At 43.9% G+C, this 20411-nt stretch overlaps 1 protein-coding gene and 1 long non-coding RNA gene across 2 annotated transcripts in view; both read left to right on the forward strand.

The window, feature by feature from the left end:
- The first annotated feature begins 1718 nt into the window (after nucleotides 1-1718).
- The window catches only part of LOC119390850 (uncharacterized), a 51564-nt gene continuing 32871 nt past the window's right edge, over nucleotides 1719-20411 (forward strand). The window contains exon 1 of the mRNA XM_049414965.1: nucleotides 1719-1838. Coding sequence (XP_049270922.1) covers nucleotides 1772-1838 — 67 coding nt within the window. The 5' untranslated portion in view covers nucleotides 1719-1771. The remainder of the gene's footprint in view (nucleotides 1839-20411) is intronic.
- LOC119390849 (uncharacterized) lies at nucleotides 3552-9576 on the forward strand. The gene is made up of 3 exons (XR_007415891.1): nucleotides 3552-3601; nucleotides 6051-6140; nucleotides 9246-9576. It is a non-coding gene; the product is annotated as an uncharacterized LOC119390849 (long non-coding RNA).

Consider the following 20411-nt stretch of genomic DNA (forward strand, 5'->3'; position numbering starts at 1 on the left):
CATTTACACTAAAAAGCTCATCAAGTTGATTTTTTGGAGAAGCGAAGGTCTCTTTATGGTCGATAGAGGATCAGGTCACGCTGCGTGGAATTTATGGACAAACATTATCGCGCACTGTTGTGATAACGTCAGTGCATACATACATACATACATACATACATACATACATACATACATACATACATACATACATACATACATACATACATACATACATACATACATACATACATACATACATGGGCTTACTGTCCAGAATCGCATCGTAATCAACTTACGCAGAAAATAGAAATTACGAAAATATAACGTCCATAGATATATTCCGTGACGCCTTTACAGAATATAGACCACAGGTGCGATATTACATGGAAGTGTACAGAACGGAGACCAAAGTGATCGTGTTGGCTAGACAACATTCAGTGACACCCTCTCGTGTGAAACGTCGCTTCTTAAATTCTGCGAATGCGCAAAAATTGTGCACACTATTGCTAAACACTAAAAAAACCAAGCACATTGTTATTTTAGGTTATTCTATAACACTGCCGAGGAACAACGAATCATAATTGTACCGATCGATTCGCTGTAAGAATTGCGTTATTCGTTTCAGACTTAAGTACTATAAAACAACATACCGGCTCCTATACTGTGCTGTTAATACTGACAGAGTCATTGCGTTGACTTCGGTTAGATATTGCGGTTAGATATCTAAGCCGGCATCTGCATCAACTGGAGTAAATAGCAGTCTCCACGTATTCATTCTCACAAAAGCCATTTCTATAGTAGCATAACCAGAGGGGAGGTATAAAATAACGTGAAAGATAAGGTATTGATCCGGCCTCTTGGGTTTCCGCGTCGACTCTTGTTATTCCAAAGAAGCTTTCACGGGCGCTTTTCTCCTCTGTGAGGAAATGTTATTGTTTACGAAATTATAATTGGTTTAAACCTCTTCAGTTTGTTTCCACAGAACCCAGTTTATATGAGACATGTATATAATGTCGTGAAAGTACTTCCAAATCAACGCAGAGAATTTTTTAAAGGAAGGTTCCCAATTTGCTATCGTGGGCTTCATCACATGAAGTCTACAAATTAACGAGGTGAACTCTTAGTCCAACCTCTGAAATTGAAAGCGCACCCGCCGTGCATTCAAGACGTTGCATGCAATAACACACAAGAAACATAAAAAAAATAGATGTCAGCCTTTGTACCCCCGTGTTTTGCGCTTTTCGCTCAGAGCAGTCCGTGTGAAATGGCATTGCCTAGGCAAGATTTACTTGGCTTACTTATTTTTACCGCTAAACCCACTGCGTTCCTGAGTAGCACATAGAGACAAGCCTCGAAGCGCTGAACACGCACAAACGTCAATAGCATGAAATATGACAATGACATTGGGTGGAATGTATTTGTACCAACTGTATGATTGGAGCCGCAGTGTAACCTCGATTAGAATTTCTCGAACAAAAGAAGCCACGTTTGTTTTGCGAAGTGATACCCTCTGTACTCAGAATTTCACGCCGACGTGGCTCGCAATGAAATCAGCCGGCAGACGTGATTAAACATCCGCCTGCCAAAGCCCTCTGAATAAGTAATTGAAATGTGGGAGGCGTCATGCTCCAGTGCAAATGCGCGCGTGGCCGTGGTGGTTTCAGGATATGTTATCTATTGCAACAAGTGCAACAATTGCACCCGCTATAGACAAGGGCTACTTCAAATATAAAAAGGCCACGGCCACCTGATCAGCTCCAGTTAACACACTGACGAAGCAGTGTCAGCAATGAGGTTTCAATTAGCAGTCGCCCTTCTTGTCACAGTCTTCGCTTGCCTTGTTGCGTCCTCAACAGGTATGATTACATGTGTTCAGTGTATCAGCACATCATTTGCTGGTTCTATGTTTACGTTATATAGCTTTTTCGCCGGGCGGTGCTTAATTCCACTGAAGATTGATGCTCCCTGGGCGTATCGCACTAAAACGGGGTGTGTGAAGCAATTGGGCATGCGGGTTTGGCAGAGTAAATGTGTGGACACCGTCCGTTTGGAAAAAGGCGGGGAACAAACTTAAGAGTTGCGTACCCTATTTCCGAATTTTTCGAACCGGCTTTGGAAAAACAGACATGTGATTATTATTTGATTATTATTTAGATTTCAGAATTTCCACGGCAAAAATTTTGTTTTTCGTTCAACCTGAAATTTTCCCCTTCAAAATAAAAAGCTCTGAGAAGTCTTCAAAATTCAGGGATCCCATTTTTGCATTTGTCCTCTCATGTCCCACACGTCTATTATTTCACACTATTGGTATGCATTGACCTAATGTATTACGGAAAATGTGAGCAATTTTAGCGGGACACCACAGTGCTATCTACATATTCTTTGCTGATTCATTTGATGCATCATTTCCGTTGCATGCATTTTAGAATAGACTTCTTAATCTGTAACTTGTTTTTTCTTTAGAACACAGGGTATTTTTTGTGTATACACTCAGCGAGGTGTGAAGTTTAATATACCTGTATACTCAGTGGCTTTTTAGTGTACTGTAGTTTATTCACTACCGATTTACAATGGTCCTTGGTGTACACGCCAAACAGGACAATATCAAACTTGTCTACATTACATTGCCTGCTTATGTCGATGTCGCGAACCCGTCATTCAGCTTGTTGCCGGTAAAGTCCCCGCACGTACTAAGTGCCTCTAAAATATGTGACACCGTGTACCGCAAAACAGGTCATATAAGCATTTATACATTCCGTTAATGTATTCGCGTGAGCCTGAACAGAGAATTTTCTTTCGATTTGATGGCACGTGTTTCGCATACACTGGATGGTCGCCGTGAGTTCTGATAACCTAGGATGCAGTAGTCAGTAGTGTCTCACACTGTGCAAATTAGGAAGACAGCTTGTCGTATTGAGCAAGAATCAAGGTGCACGACGTAAAAGAACACCACATGGTTAAAATTTCTGCAGCCCTCAGCTACGGCATCCCTCATAATCATGTCGTGGTTTTGGGACACAAAATGCCAACAAAAATTGTTATGTATTGAGCAAATAATATTGTCGCATTTTTTATTGTAGGTCGCGTAATGTGTCATCTACTTCTAGTATTTTTCTTTCTTCTGATGTTTCATTGCAAGTTCTGAGCGATATTTTTTTGGTCGCATTGAAAAAAAGAAAGGTAACGATGTCGTTCCCCATGTCGTTCCCCTTAACTACGGCGCCACTGCGGTTAACCTCACTAATCAAGAAGCTCGCGTCAATATGTGGCCTATACTTATAATCGTCGAATCATTATTGAACGTCGCGGAGTCTGTGATAATGAGACACCCAAAAGTTGCATATTATTAAAAGAGGCAGAAGAACATTTTCTTACCCTACTTTTCGGTAACATTTGAACATGCGGTCATATATTCGTCGGCACCCAATGGTGCCAGCAGAAAATGTATGCATCGCCGCCCAGATAAGGTAAAAATTTTACCTTCAAACTCTGTTGTTCAGCACAAATATGTCACTATGTAGAACACTTTAAGGTACTGCTCTATTAACTGAAAGTTTCGGTTTTTCATTCAGGTCAAGGAGACGAAAGGAAATGTGCCCGAGCATTTCCGCTGCCACCGGTAAGGGAGGAATATTTGTCACCATGGACGACTCATTAACTAACGTGAAGCAATGAATAGCAACTTTATTGTTCTAAGGCCCAGTAGTTTTTTTTTCCCTTGTAGTTGGTTGATATCGCCATTATTTTCAAAGGATTATATTCTAATATCGATCATTCCTGACATTTTTATTGTGTGGACGATAGTTATGGCTGTTCTAAGAGTGCAAATACGCATTCAAGTCGAATGGTAGTAATCACGCAGTAGGGGCTGTAAATATCACATCAAATATAAAATCTTTCCAAATTTCCAATAAAAAAAGAGATGAAGTGTCTGCAAATGTCACATTGCAATGAAATTGGGGCAGCTAACGTGGTTATGTTTGCGCGCACGTAAGCAGCAATTTTCACTTAAATGTACGGAGAGCGGAAAACCAATAAATAAGGAGCATCTGCTTTTTGCTACCTGTGCAGCGAAAGTTTTACAAACTAAAAACTGGGCGAGAACACGTGAATCTAAACGTGTGAAATATTCATTACTGGAAAGATATTCGAAAGTAGACCTAGCGAGATATTTGAAATACAGTCAACCCTGCATACAACGATGTCTTACTCGTAGCCAAAAATTTCGTTAAATGTCGAGTTTCGTCTGCTTCTGAAGTGCAAATAAAGATGATAACGCTTCTGGCATATGGCACCTCGTAGTGAATACAATCGAGCTATAACAGCGATTATGTCGCCTGCGTGTCCTTTTCATCACCACAATCGTGGAAAGATAAAAAAAAAACATCAGAGTTTAGCCGCAAGAGCGACGCAATAAATGCGATGGCAGCAAATTCTAATGCCACACGAAGAACAGCAAGCAGTTCAAAACTTCCGGCGCGCTGCTCAAGCACGAAGGATGCACGGAAAAAACGCGCAGATTTACACAGGGCGAGCACCAACTAACAACTGTCACACTTCTTTGTGTTTGAGCAGCGCGCTGGAAGTGTCGACTATGCACAACCAACTAGCCCCTACTTTGGCTCTTCTAGCTAGCAGCTCACTCATTTCGCAAACGCGGACTCTCGTACGAGTGAAGTGACCTTCGTGCGCTATATAACTTCAAGTTTAAGGTGAAAGCACAAGACGTATGTACAAACGGCCCCCCTCACGAAATAAGCGTGCGCGCACGGGTGAACACGCCCTGTAGGGCCAAGTACAGGTGGTCCAGGTAGTAGGCGCGCGCATCGCGATTCCGGCGGAAAACGAGCGGGGTAACGACCTTTATAACGCGTCCTTCGTGCCACCTCGCTGGTGAAGAAGAGTAGGCTGAAGCGCCTCCGAGCTCTGCGTAGCGCCAGCGGTAAATGGTGTATATATTTAGCTCGCCGTTATTATGCTGAAGGACGTATGCTCCGTGGCCAATTTGTTTAACGTGGAGCACTGCCGAGCGAGGGTCGAAGCTGGAAATTGAAAAAAAAGGTTACTCGATGGTTTCGTTAAATCGCAGTTCCTTATATGGAGCTTAGACTGCGTATTAAAAAAGTGACTTCATAGCACTGGTACCAAATCGAAATAAACGCGATTATACAAAACTAATTTATGAAGGGCCGCCTAAAAGCAATTCATTTACTTGCATTGAGCAACTTACAGAAAATAATTCAGCTGTTATCATCCACCCCTTGGAGAAGCTCAAATTATAATTCCTAGGTAGTGACAGCTCAGCTGCTGAGAACATTAATTACTCAAAACAGTACGTGGCATCATAGAGAGCGATCCCCTTGTTCAAACGCATGATTGGAACAGGGAAGATGAATTTCCTGCATATGCACACATCAGCATGGTTACAAGCGCTGCAAAGTAACAAGTGAAACTCGTTCGAACTATTTTCATACATTTCGTTATCGCGTGTCGAGGTGCACCTATTACTAAGTCTACATCGCAAATGAAACAAGCACAAGAAATAGTGGGCACGAAATACGCTATTCGCGCTGTAGTATTGATCGTGTTGAACCAACCAGCCCAACCTTGAACCTAACTAACTGTGCATGTTGTTAAGCAGAGCTTAGTAAGCCTACTTAACATGATGAGAAACAGCACCACGAACCAAGTGAGGTCGACTCGCTTCTTGCATCTCGTGGTGAAATGAATGAAAAACAACTTAATTAGGTCCTGCAGAATGCAAATGATGAACAATTCTTGAACGTGGTGTGTCGCTGCTGCCGAGGTTCGGACAAGCGGTCTTCTCTTCTTCGAGACCGCAGCGTTGTGGAAGAAACGTTGACTCCAGCGACCCACCGTGTCCACTAATTTGTCATCCCTTCCAGCTTCCATCTGAGCTCCTCCCTTGTTGTGGATATCATGTTAGTGTATCATATGCGAGCCAAAGCCCTGTGTACGTTTTGTGGATTACGCTTCGTTTTTCATCCATGAATTACAGTGGCAGTTCTTGTGTCATCCGTGGTAATTTTACCTCTCTGCGCGTGCAGTGGAAATCGTCTTACAGGACGGGGTGCACGTACCTATGCCGAGAGTGGCCATTCCGGTATGAAAACGAGCCCGATGGAATTCATTGTGGGGTGAGTGGTGTTCTTCTTACCTTGTGAATCCTAGAATGCCGCAGCATCTATATATACACACACACACACAGACACACACACACACACACACACACACACACACACACACACATATATATATATATATATATATATATATATAACTGAATGAGATGCTCTTGGAAAACACGAGCAGCTGAAAGTTTTCTTCCCGTCCCGGAGCCTTTACCAGAAATGACGAAGGCCGGAGCCCGTAAGAGGATTGCCTTCGTTGTATTACTACGCCCACGGCCACTTCACCACGTCGCCTGCCTTACAATATATATATATATATATATATATATATATATATATATATATATATATATATATATATATTTATATATATATATATATATAGACATATACGAGGGTTATGCAAAACGTAAGGGCTGTTTAGTCCCCCAAAAGTAAATATGCCTTTGTAAACGTTTTCATTGGATGGTTTAGTTTAGCACAAGACTACTTCATTTTCTGCATAATCACCGTTAAATTCTAAGCCCTTTTTGTACCGCTGCACCAGTTTCTTTAGTCCCTCTGCATAGAAGTTCGCCTCCTGGGAATCCTTTGGTGTTTGAGTTGGTCTGTCAGCATTTTTGAATCCACCTTTCACACACTGTGATACCTGCGCTTTTCAGTCACAATCGTCCAAACTGTAGTGCCGCTGACAAGAGGAAATTTAATGCACGGTCCGCTTGCTGAACAGTTTCATTGGTCTGGATTCTGGCCCTTCCGCTCCGCCCTTAGTCGTGCACATTTGTGCGGCCATTTGTGAAGTCTCGACACGATTTTATTACCTTTCCTTGACTCAGCACTTCATGTCCATGAACTGGGCACAATTCCGCATAAATTTGAGAAGCTGATGATCCTTTTGCAAGCAAAAATTGAAAACGGCTCGCACTTCACAACAGGTGCAACCAACAATTTTCGCAGACGTTGTCGTTTGCATTTCCCGACAAGCAGACGAGTACTGACTCAGAACAATGAGTTCATTACCTTCGCTAATAATTAAGAGACGGCGCTGCACAATTAAATCTTCATTTTAATGTATAAATATATAAATATTTGCAAACGGCCCTTACTTTTTAAATAGCCCTCGTGTAAATATATGCGCCCGGTGATTCTTCGACCATATCCACTCATGCTGAAAAAAAAGTAGTAGGCTATAGGATTAGGAGTACTAGTTACTCGGGCGCAAATGTTGGCAACCTCAGTCATGATAAGTCCGCGCACTCAGACTCACATAGAGCCGTGAATCTGAGTCTGCATGAGTCCGGGTGAGTAATAGTTGGATGAGTTTGAGTCCGAGTCCGAGGAAGTCCGGTATAGCAAAATTTTAGCGAGTTTGTGTCCGAGCGAGTCCGTTTGAAGAAAATTTTGGTCAGTCTGGGCTTCTATCACAGAGCCACGTGCAGACTCACCAAAAGTTTCGGGCCTACGACCAGGGGCGACGGAGCAGGTAGATTTTCTCCTGACGTGCATTGACTGTCTTTCTAATAAAGTTTTTTTCTCTTTCTCTCGTGGTGAGTCTAAGTCCGAGTGAGCCGAAGGCCAAAATATATGTCATGAGTGATCCTGAGTAAGCATCCTATTTCTGCCGCTCTATTCTGGGGCGTGATGTCTCGGGAAAAAAATTTTCTGACGCTTGAGGGCGCTTCGAACTTTGTACAAGGAAGTTAAACTTTTTCACGCAAAATAATTTCCACAAAATTACTTTGGGTCTTTACAAGAAAACAGTCTTTTTTTCTTATTCTGAAGGCTCCGACCTTTCCAGACAAAGATAGTTTATTCATTTTTATGTCAGTTTTTATTTTTTTTTGCCCATGACGAAACAACGCAAAATGCTCGAGGTTTAGCGTTTTTTAAACAAAGCACAATTTGTTTATAAGTTCATTATAAGTTCATATAACACATTATAAATGTACTCTGGGAAAGAATGGCGCAGAAACATTGTCACACATCATACATAGTTGGGAAAAATACCATTTTGACGCATACTACGGCTTCATATTCGCAGTGTAGCCTTCCGGGTAAAAATAAGACTTTTGCATCGTTGCGTACTATGCTTTATTTGTATTATATAGAGACATTTTGAAAAGGGTAATTTTTGTTTGGAGCGAAAAAAGCATGTTTTGAACTGAACTACCACAAGGTTGTGCAACTACCACAAGGTTGTGCGCGTTCTCACAGCGACTAAAGCAAGTGCTAGAACCGCTTGTCACTTATTTGAGTAACATCTCGGTACACAAAATAAAAACGGCAATGACACTTCAAAAACACGCCAAGCGCCTCAGCGCGCGGGCTGGCATAGCTGGCTTTCACGTGGGTCATTTTCAAATATCGTTTATTTAACTTTAAAGCACCTGCGGCGTTGTGGTTACAGCATTGGGCCTCGTCACTGTAGACTATAAATCTAAAGGTGATTGTTGAAAGACTTCGATTTACCTATTTATTTATTTATTTAGGAGATCTATGTCACCGGTGCTCCCTTTCATCTTCTCGAATCTATGTTTTAGTGCACGGCTGTACGTTTCAAGTTTGCTTAAAATGTACTGATGGGCTACTTGGTGAGCCATGATTTTCGAATAGGCAGCGCACATGAGGGCAAGGAATACGTACACATAAAAAACAGCGCTTGTGTTTGCGTCTTTTTATGAGTACGTATTCGTTGCCCTTTTGTGCACTGCCCATTCGGAGAGTACGTTTTAAGTATTCGTGTTTCTTTTTTCTTTGTGAGATCGAACCGAAAGGCCATACGAAGCCTTTGACTTAACTGACATCAGATTTATTGATAAGTACTCAAATGTACCTAAGTACTATTCGAAATACTTTTGAAACAGCAGTTGCCCTTATTAATATTATCAATACGCACGTCGGCGGCTTGTACTTTATTCGTATCTTTGTAGAAAAGCAAGAAATAAACAATGCCCTTAACATCTCTGTGTCCACCCAATTTATCAGGTTTTCATTATAATTCTGCGGCAAAGTCGATTGGCCGTCCCATTGGACTACGCCTTACTTAGTTCTTTTGCGTGTCCTATCGACTGTTTTAACGCGAGGTGCCTTCGCCATTTTATTTCCATGCAGGCCTTGGCAGGCTTTATTAAAACACATGTCTGCCGTGGCGGAAAATGCGTGAAGGCTGAATACGTTCAAACCACGGCTGCTGTTGAAGAATACTTCCGCACTAGGCCTTCGACCAGCACTGAGGCACCCCAAGAAACCGAGTTACCCCAAGAAAGCGAGGTACGCCAAGACACCGAGGCGCCCCGAGACACCGAGGAGCCGCAAGAAACCGAGGCACCCCAAGAAACCGAGGTGCCGCACATCACTGAGAAGGTTACCGTTATTCATAGTGACACTACCACCAACGAGCCCACTGAAGATCTGCAGTTCTCAGAGTGGTCTACGTCTCAAAGCAGCGATCTTGAATAGGATTATCGACACCTACTTCCGGCGCCACTATGCTAAAAATTACTTAATATTACTTAAATTTCCGGTCAAGAAACCTCTAGAAAACGTTTTGAATAAACGCAAGCTTGCTCCTTAAAGATATTCTATATATGTCATTATTTTGCTTTACACATAATATGCACCTACAATGTCCACCTTTTTTCTGTTTTCTACATCAAGATTTACTTTGCGCAGGCTCCGCATCCCCGAGTTTTCCTTAAAGCTAAATATATCACCCGACTTCGAGTTAAGTGCCCATAAATAGACACGTTTCTTTCTCTTGAACAGGCCTCGAATGAATCAGTTGAAGAACTTATCTATATTATCTACTTACGTGCCGCAGCATGCTCGGCAGGAGGTAAAGTAGTCTTTGCAATAAATGCAACCACCCTTGAAGCACACGGAATGTTTATGGTCCAGAAACAGTTTTAGAATGGTCCAGTGGTCCGCCACGCTCATATTTCCTGCATTGCTCTTGTCAGCTGTTCGCGCGTGGGCTGTATTCAAGGCATGTTCACATGACAAGGAATTTATGAGAACCACGCGTAAAAAAATTCGGCAGATCCCACGTACCGTGGGAATCGATGTTATGCGAAGCATGCACGTGATGGTGAATGGCGCAATTTTTCACACTGAGCGAAACGTTACGGAATGAGGCTAGACAAATGTGGAAGTGGTGTACGTACACTCATATGTTGAAAAGTATATGTATTAGATAACCAGTTTACTGTTGCATAACGATGCCAACATGGGTGTTACCAACACCGGAAGCGGTAAGCTGATATGTAGTGCTTATAATCTTCAATACTGGATAGCGGGAATCCGAACAGGACAAAGAAGGAAGAGAGATGCACAGGACAGCCGTTACTCGCAACTAAGCTTCATTCAGGAAAGCTTCCCTAGATATACCCACAGCCAAGTGGCACGCGCAGGCGCACTGAACGTACGTTACAGTCGCAGTTACAATTGTTATGCTTGTACTTGTCCGTTATGACGGACGCACACGGACGTTTCACGAACCCGTGTGTATATGTAGATGGTGTTGTTGGCATTTGTTGAACGAGGTCATCAGCGTGATCAGTGAGCATCAGCAGCTGGAACGCACTTGTAATCGGATCCGTTTGTGATCGTGGCTACTATGGGTCTAAGTGTAGTGAAGTGCGAGGTATAGAACCGCTGGCGGAATTCCTGGGTGGCTCTTACGATGAAATAATCTATGATGCCCCCTGTCCTGGACGTGGCAGCAAGGTTTCTCGATGCCCTGTCCACATTCAAGCCGTCATTCACGCAGTATAAAGACAAGGCGTTGTTGGGTCTTGATAAATCAATGTTGAAATCACTGGTAATGATAGAGGCCTGGTTCTCTCGGCAGATTTATTGTAGGAAGCACTGACCCCGGTTTTGCGTAATCAACGTGGTCCGTGTTGCAAACCACGTGAACAAGTGCATGGTAGTTGAGCGTCTTCCAGATGTGTTATGTCTTCAGCTTCCTCACTTTGCTTGCGTCCGCCGCGGTGGTGTAGCGGTTACGGTGCTCGACTGCTGACCCGAAGGTCGTGGGTTCGATCCCGGCCGCGGCGGTCGCACTTCGATAGGGGCAGAATGCTAGATGCCCGTGTACTGTGCGATCTCGGTGCACTTTAAGGAATACCAGATGGTCAAAATTTCCGCAGCCCTTCGCTATAGCGTCTCTCACAATCATATTGTGGTTTTGGGACCAAAAACCCCAACAATTATTAATATTATCACTTCCCTTGCATGTCAATGTGTGTGTGTGTTCGCGGTTACTGTCTTGGTTGAGACTTTGTATCACCTGTGGCACACACCCGTATAACATGAACTCTGGTATGCGGGTATGAGCCACACGTGACTGAGAGAAAGGGTTTCATGACGTACGCGACAGGTATTTTGCGTTATTCATGTCATGACCAGTGAATGGTGTTCGTCATACACTGATCCCCTGCTGTGCCAATTTCGGTATATTACAAGTCATGGAGACGACCAGGAGAGTGCCCAGACGTAGGCGGCTAGATAGATAGATAGGTAGATAGATACGTAGATAGAAACGCCCAAAGTGCCTGAGGTTCGCTAAGAAATGCTTCGCATTTAATAACACTTATGACATGTGCCAGCACATGTGAAAGTCTTTGTAGAAATAAGATACCTTGCATAGCTGAAATCTAATATTGACGTCCCTCTTAGAGCATTTAAAACTTTTGTTATACAGTGTGCTTGAGTTTTTAAAAAAAACTCATAAGGTTTTACAGGGGTCACGTGCCAAAGTTAGCGCTATATTTCATAACGTGTTTGCGAAATCATACTTGTGTATTTCCTATACCCTAAAATGAAATGCGTAAAATTACAACACCTCTGTTAATTTCTCAGGTGCACTGTTGGAAACTTGATAGCATGCTTAAAACCTTCGAAAAAGTTAACATATGTAATACTAAATATACCGCTTAAAACTGGACTTGCTAGAGTCAATATATCTTGATTTTCACCTTTTAATGTAATAGACATCCCATTTTATAATGTGCTTGCCGGAGAAGAGGAAATCACATAAGGCCGACATCTTCGATATGAGTAGACAAGCCGCATGTAATTAAACATTATTGAACTAGTTCCACTCTTTATGTTCCATAGTGATGGATGGCTCACTATTGCGATCATGTGCATGCGTATACACCTAACATGCTTGAGCCACTCCGCATGTATATCTATCTTTATACCTCATGGCATTAGGGAGTTTTAGCTTGAACGTATAGTTCTTTACGTTGCCGTGTTACCGGATTACGTTTATCGTGTTACCGGAACTCGAGTTTCAGTAACGTTTTTAGCTACCCAAATGTAAACCTTTACGTACGTACGTAAACATTTTCATTTGCGCAAACCACTGAATGGTGATGATAACTGCATTTAAACTACATTTAATTTAGATAATATTGAATTGCCGTTGCGGCAAAATCATAAAAGAGGTTTTTAGCGTTTGCAGTATCCCAGTATACGCAAAGGGGTGTAGCAATAGCGGGTTACCGCACGATTGTGTCGACATCTTGTGACGCTTCGTGCCACCAGAGTCGTGGGCACGTTTGTTTTCACCTACTGTTCTTGAGGGAAAAAATGAATAAAAAGGCAACTCATTCGTAATTATGCCGCTACAAGGCATTTACATTGGAAGTAGAATGCCCGATGTTTCTGCAATAAAATCTTGTGTTTGCCTGGTTCACCTTGGCCCCGCTAAATAGCGCCACCTATCCAGCCTGTAGGGGCTTTAGGCCTCTTACGTTTACGGATTCGGTATTCTAGATAGCTCTAGCCTCGGTAATCCGGCTGAAACAAGGTGATCGTAAGTGGCGCTCGCACTTCGGCTTCTTTTGACTCGGCGGCTGGAGTCTCCGCAAAGCGGATATCGCGAGTAGCCACGAACGAAGGTGGATTCGCGAGATAGGGCCGTAAACGTAAAGCCTAAAAGGCGAGTAGTTTACGTTCCGTAAAAGTTCGCGCATGCGCAGAGTTCATCCGGTATCCGGTAACACGGTAACGTAAAGAAGTATACGTACAAGCTAAAACTTTCTATTATAGGTACAACTAAAAAAACATGGATGATCCCTCTGTCATAGGAATCGGTATAACACAAAAGTGAAACGTGTCTTCACAGACGTAGTTGAGCGTTTCTTGCGCATTCTTTCGCACCAAGGGCGATGGAATGAATGCTATAGCAACAAATTGTAATGTCACGCGAAGAACGGCAAGCAGCTCGAAACTTGCAACGCGCTGCTCAAGCAGAAATGACGCACGGAACGAACATACACAGGATGAGAGCGAACTAACTGTCACATATGTAACTCATTTCTGCGTGAGCACCGCGCTCCTTTCGCAAAAGCAGCCGCTGCAGTGGGCCAAGTGACCTTCGTGCTCTCAACGCGAGACGTACAAACCAACGCGATCACGAGATAAGCGCCCGCACAAGCGACCACGCCCTGTAGACGCGGTCGCTCGTCGCAGCGGCGACAACCTTTCGAGAGCGCTCTTCTACGCTCTTCGAGCCCGTCGCGCCATCTCGCCAGTGATAACGAAAACACTGTAACACAGATCTCTGAGTACAGCCACCCGCTAATGGTGTATATAAATAGCTCGCCGTTAACATTGCATAGAACGTGCCGTCCGTGGCCGAATCGTTTCGCGCTACGCGCTGCGGAACGAGCGGTCGTGAGTTCGATTCCCGGTGACGGAACTTTTTCTTCTGGTTTTTTCTTTGCCCACTGTCAGTCTTTATATTTTACAACGTCATATTCGTGACGGAAATACGTCAGCGGAGCCGTGGTGGACCCCGGCATAAACACTTTCGTGTTAAAAAGTCACAGTTTCACCGCAAGGGCGAAGCAATGAATGCAATAGCAACAAGTTGTAGTGTTACACAAAGTGAGGCTGGCAGCTAAATGTTTTGTATACGATCTCGCGTAACTACGAAACGATGGTGTAAGAAAATACGGCCGCTCCACGGAGCGATGCTCTCCGCATAGTCACTTCGCTTTGAGAGCACAGAACGTAGAAGGGTATACGAGCCGCCCGCCCCACTGTGATGGCTTTCGAGAAAGCGCGCGCCAGTGATCGCGACCGCGCCCCTAGATTCACAGTTTAAAGTTGCTTATCGCGCCCCGACCGAAAGAAACTGCCCGACTAATCATAATTAAAGTTTATTCATTCATTGATTCATTTCCTGCAGCTTGAGTATGTTGGTTGAAATCGAGTGGTGCAGCGTAAGTGCACATGTTTGGCCAATGCAATCTACTACATCAATCCTACGCGGTGGAGCTATACAAGGAGAAGTTTTAATCTTCTTCTGTATAGTGGTCCCTAAACTATTGCTCGCGACTGCAACGTTGGTTGCTTTTCGTGAAATTTCTTGACCGTATACGTACAACTGCGTTAGATGTCAGATTGCTGAACCGCTTAGCTGCTGTTCTTCTACATATAGCTCTGGAAGAGGAGTAATAATGGTGGCAGTGCAGTAATTAATAGTCATATGCGGAGTCTTGCGTACTCGCGTACGTTGATATTAAAATGAATTATTCAAACCTACATTGTCTTCAGCGGGCTGGGATTGCTGCTACAGTTAACGAGTAAACTGTACGCATAGAACTGTGAAAGAATCGGATACTTTATTATTGCGATAGCAATTATATGGACAGTGTCAGCTGGTTTTCGCCGTCGCCGGCGTCATGCACCGTATATGTATAAGTATGTATATATATATATAAAAGTCCCAAAGAAAAATAATTCAGAAAAATGCTTCCGAATCGCGGAATCGCAGCGCGCGGCGCTAACCACTACGCCACAAAACGCAGATCCTTCAGGAAGCTAACGGCGAGCGTTATATACACACCCTTTACCGCAGTACTCAGAGAAGCCTGTTCCTTCATTACCAGCGAGATCGCGCGAGGAGCGCAACGGGCGCATTTAAAAGTCGTCGGCCAGCTCGCTCGCTTCTTCTAATATTTGCGCAGGGAGAACCTTGCCCTTCCGCTGTCAGCTCGCGCGGTAGTTGCTGCCGGTGGGGGGGGGGGGGGGCAGATGTTTCTGCAGCGTAGCAGCGTGGTAGTACTCAGAGACGGCAGGCACTTATAAGCGTTTCTTCATTACCAGCGAGATGCCGTGAGGAGCGCAACGGGCGCATTTAAAGGTCGTCGGCCGGCTCGCTCGCTTCTTCTAATATTTGCGCAGGGTGAACCTTGTCCTTCCGCTGTGTGCTCGCGCGTTAGTTGCTGCCGGGTAGCAGATGTTTCGGCAGCGTAGCAGCGCGTCCATCACGGGCCGCTTTTCTTTCTATCGCATTCATTGCTTCGGCCTTCCGGTGAAACTGTGACATTTTCTAATATACCAGCCCAATTACGGCGATGTAAAATTTGCAAAGGGAATTGCGCTGCCCAATTCAAAAAATAGGAGTAGAAAAAATCCAGGAGCTCTGCCCTACCGGGAAAATGGTGGCAAGCGACCCTGTTGTACTATGCTTCTTTCTTTCTTTCTTTCTTTCTTTCTTTCTTTCTTTCTTTCTTTCTTTCTTTCTTTCTTTCTTTCTTTCTTTCTTTCTTTCTTTCTTTTCTATCGCACTGAGCAACGATCACTGCCAACTGTTTCGTTCCTCCATACCGGGAATTGGACCTTCATCCACGTGCTTAATAGCGGAACACATCAGTTCCTACAGGCAACAACGACGGTCATGCATTCATATCCAGGCAACAGTGAAATGTGGCAAGTGAAATGACAAGTCATCTCAACAAACTATCACACGGCCATATCAGAAATGGCTGATCGCCTAAACGGCCGCAATAAATTTAGAGAGCATATATTGTTATAAAGCGGCACATGCAAATACGCATGTGCCCGGCGCACCTTCGAGAGCCTCATTTCTGTACGACCGCCGTGTGGAGGGTATTTCGCGTACGATAGCGCCACTGAAATCAATAAGTTATAAAAGCCTCGCTTAATACAGCCGGCCCTGCACACGCTTCAGCTCTGCATTAAAAATTTTATGCAATCACAGCCTCCTAAGTGAATATCTATTAAAGACTACCCCATATTAACGCTTTCTTTAAGGTGGGGTGAGACTCGTTTCGTCAAAAAAACTTGATTTTGAAATTTTGCAATCATGTTATAGAGAATTTCTTTATATTGCAGAAAACTTATCGCACTTGGGTACTCGCGCTTTCAACGATAATTCTTGGTCCTTTTTGAAAGTTTGTGAAGTTTCTTCTCGGAAACTATAGTGCACAAAGCAACAAAAATACTCGCATATGTTAAGTAACGGCATTTGCATGAATGGAACTAGAATGAGTAGCCTTGGCTCATTTGTATTTTTAGTTTGAAAAAAGAAACTTTGCTATGTGGCGATGTTCATATATTTACCAACCTAAAAAACATAGCAAATTTAGTTTTTGCTGTAGGCTCACTATTTTAGTTCCAGTTTTGTAAACTATTAGTAGCTACCTTCGTAGAAACTTACAATGATTTGCAGGTGATCGTAACAAAAACTACACATGTACAAAAAATAAAAAATAAAAACGCTTAACCGAAATTAAAATTAATTTTCAGCTGCAATGCAACCTACGTAAATGTTTAAAATTCGTTGCAAATGTTGTAGCCATAGCTTTTATTACCACTGCTGTACAGCCACATTTTGAAATTCACTTTAATAGTATCACCCCACCCTAAGTATTAAAGGTATGGACTTATAAAACAAGGTAACATTGACAGAAAATGCTTCCACGAAGAGTCAGCTCGCTAAGCATGCGTGAGGTAATGCATGTGCAGTATGGTGGGTGAGAGGGAAAGCGCTTGGCTTCCACGGCTGAATCATTACTTAGGACTCCAGAAAACTGCCGGCGCAAGAGCGGCGCTCTCATTTGCCCACCATGCACCTGCCGTAGCATCGAAGCCTCGGCACTTTCTCAGAATTCTAGAAGGACATCACAATGTTCGTGTCCCACTTGTCACTGTCTGTAAACCGATTAAATGAAACAGCTCGTTTGATTATGTAGGTTAAATGAAACGCGGAAATCGGTGATGACTAATCACTTTGCATTTGAAACGGCTCAAAACACCTGCAAATCGCGCTGAAGTTTGCGTTTATCGAAAACATTGAAGTTTGAAAATCACCTTTTTAACCGCGAAGCTCTTCAAATTCGCAGAACTACTTCATTGCTTCGCAAAAGGTTATCATCATCATGAACGGATATCTGCCACAGAATTTGGGCAAATCCCACTACTCAAAGCTCCGGCGTGGCCTGTAGTAACCTGATGGGTGTGAGAACAAGTATATAGAGAGATGAAGAAACAGAGAGACAGAAAGAAAGAATGATTAAAGAAAGAGAGAGAGATAAATTCTTGCCGAAAAAAATTCTTCACGAGGCGGGATTCGAACCCGTGTACCCTCGATCCGAAGGCGAGCGTCCTAACCATTCAGATGCCCAAGCACGCTAGCACAGCATAGCACAGCATAGCCTTCTATAGCATAGTGTAGCAAGGGGGTGGGAAAGGGAAGTGAGCGTGAGAAGGAGGGATGTGACGTCGAGGAAGAGGAAAAGGAGGAAGGGAGGGAGTAAAGCGTAGCACAGAAAGAATGAGAAAGTGAGAAACAGAGAGAGAAAAAATGCAGAGAGGGAGAAGATCAACGAAAGCGAGAGAAAGAAATAGAGAGAGAGAAAATAAGAATGAAACGGGGAGCAATCGTCGCGTCGTCTAGCGAACAGATACCACACCACCTGGCTAAGCCACGTCTACCGACGGAGACATTGCTCGCAACCTCCGCTCTACAGTCCATAGCCTGGCCGCGCCCGATCGTGTCGAGACAGTCATGGGGCGTCCTGAGAAAGTGCGTACTCACGAGCAGGAAGCCGTGCCTCTCAAAACTACACGTGTGCATCGAAGGGGAGTACGAGCGGCGACGGGCCCATGCATCGCTGTGCCAAGCTTTGCGCGACCTAGTGTGAACCTTAAAAAAAGGCCATTTCTTTTTTAAATCTCCATGGTTGAAGTCCAGGACTCACGCAACGTCCCGCGTAAAAATTGCATTGGATTACTTGAGTACCTAGCAGGTTCTTGTTTTCTGTTTTCAGCTATATATTTCCAGGTGTAATAAATTTACACACAGTTGTTCGTCAGCGCTTGTGTCGTGTGTTTAATCTTTCTCAGTCCCGTTTTTTGCGCTGTTCCCCTCAGCATCATGTACCAACTGGCCCTTCAAGAAACCCTTCTAGCAGGTTGTGAAGAGTGAAATGGCCAATGCTGCCTCGTGACGACGCCGTTGATTTTTCATTAAAAATCGGATGCCGGTTGCGCAACAATACTTGTACAACACATTTTCTTCAAGAAACTGCTAAATGGGAACAAATGCGCAGCCACGTTGCATGGGTACTTCAGTAGACGATGCTTAGAGGCGGCCGCTCATATCATATGAGTGCCGCTTCTGTTTGCACGCGATAAGAGCGCTCAGAAGGTGAATGAGATAGGGGGTGTATCACTGTAAAAAGTGAAAGCCGCTTATCGCCAACAAGGTCAATATCATGCAACAGGAACTCTGCCGGCCGTTTCAAGCGAGCTCCTTCATAATACAGCAGGGATGTGTTTGTTCCTCACCCAGGAGAGCCTAAAGATAATAAGGTACACTTTAGCAGCTGCAGATGACCCAGAAAGTCGGCCTGTGACATTAATAGAATGCTACAATACATGTTCAAGCTTGTCGAACAACTCAGAGTGCAGTGTTTCCGCCACTCGTGCTTGCACACATGCATGGACTCGGGCAAGTGTCACTTTGAAAGAACAGTGTTTAGCTCCTTTACGTTATAAAAGTACCATTGTTTAGCTCCTTTACGTTATAAAAGTACCATTGACACAAAATTGTATTCCTGTATGTTTTAAAATATTCAGCACGAGATTCACGTTTCTCGCTGTATTTTGTGGCTTCTGTCATTACAGCAGAAAAAAAGACAACGCGCGTGCTGTACCAGAGGCGCTCACTGCAAATTACCGGCAGTGGTTTCTTAGCCTAAACTCATGCTACTAGGTAAATGAAACTTATCTCCAGAGACTGAAGAGGCAAATCTATTTCTTTGAATCGGGATTGCACACCCGGCAGGTCGGACTCCACGTCATCACCCAGAATGTTCCCATTCACTCTTGTTTATATCTTCTGCTGTCATTCCCTTGGTGATCAGTTGCTAACCTCCTTGGTGATCAGCAGGTTCTCTAGCACCATTGCTTTCGCTGTGTGATAAAACCTCAGCATTGTCCCGCTGCGCGCCTTTCACGCGCGCCACGATTCATGAATGTACTACATTCCACGCATTTTAGTTAAGACCCCCTGGCTACCACCCCGGGAAGCGGCGTGGCTAGCAATGTGGTACAAGAAATAGATACTGGCGAACATCTGATGTCCGCCGCGGTACGGCTCGTATACTATGGAGCCGCATTCGCCTACGGTACACAATACGCCGCACCACGTAACCATAATAACGCCACCATTGAGCTCAGAAAATATGGCCGCTATGACGTCATTTTCTCTACATGTTTCTCGGAGCGTGCCGACAGGGCCTTAGCGTATAAGGCTGGGCCCTCTGTTCAGTTTTTCCTTCTTCGTTGGGCTAACTAAATTCACTGGTAAAAAAGTTGTGCCAATAGCTCTAGGGCTAGCCCCGACGCCAGCTCCTCCCGCATGCGAGCTGCGTAAACAAGCGGCGTACGTGTAGGAGAGTCATTTGAATCTTAAAATATCAAGGTCACTTGAGGCGGGCGGTAATACCACGTATTGCGTCATTGCTAGAGCATAGTGACTTGTATACTTCATTGCGTGTGTCTCACAGTCACCATCAACTCTTCAGCATTTATGGAAATAGGACTTATTTTCATTGCTCAGGCATGACCTCGTTCGAAAGAGCGCAAGACCTTTGATTGCTCTAACTAACGTAGCTAATCGTTGAAGCAGAACAACTGCCACCTAAATAGCGCTTTTCTCTAGAGACATGTGTGCGGTTATAGGCTTATTACCTGTGTTGAGCGGCAAAATATGTTTTATGATACATCATTAAATACAGAAGGACGTGGAGGTTCCCTGCTTGGATGAATATTTTGAAAAATATGAAATGCATCGTTCACGCTCTGCAGAATACGGTTAACGAAGAATGCATTGCATGCAGTGCCGTATTCAAGCAATAAAACTGAGCCCATCGCATTTTGTCGAGGTTTAAAGGAGTCTTGCAACTGTACAGCTATCAAATAATGACAAGCCTGCCCTGGCACATACCT

Source organism: Rhipicephalus sanguineus, chromosome 4, assembly GCF_013339695.2.
Source record: "Rhipicephalus sanguineus isolate Rsan-2018 chromosome 4, BIME_Rsan_1.4, whole genome shotgun sequence".
In the NCBI taxonomy this organism is placed as follows: domain Eukaryota; kingdom Metazoa; phylum Arthropoda; class Arachnida; order Ixodida; family Ixodidae; genus Rhipicephalus; species Rhipicephalus sanguineus.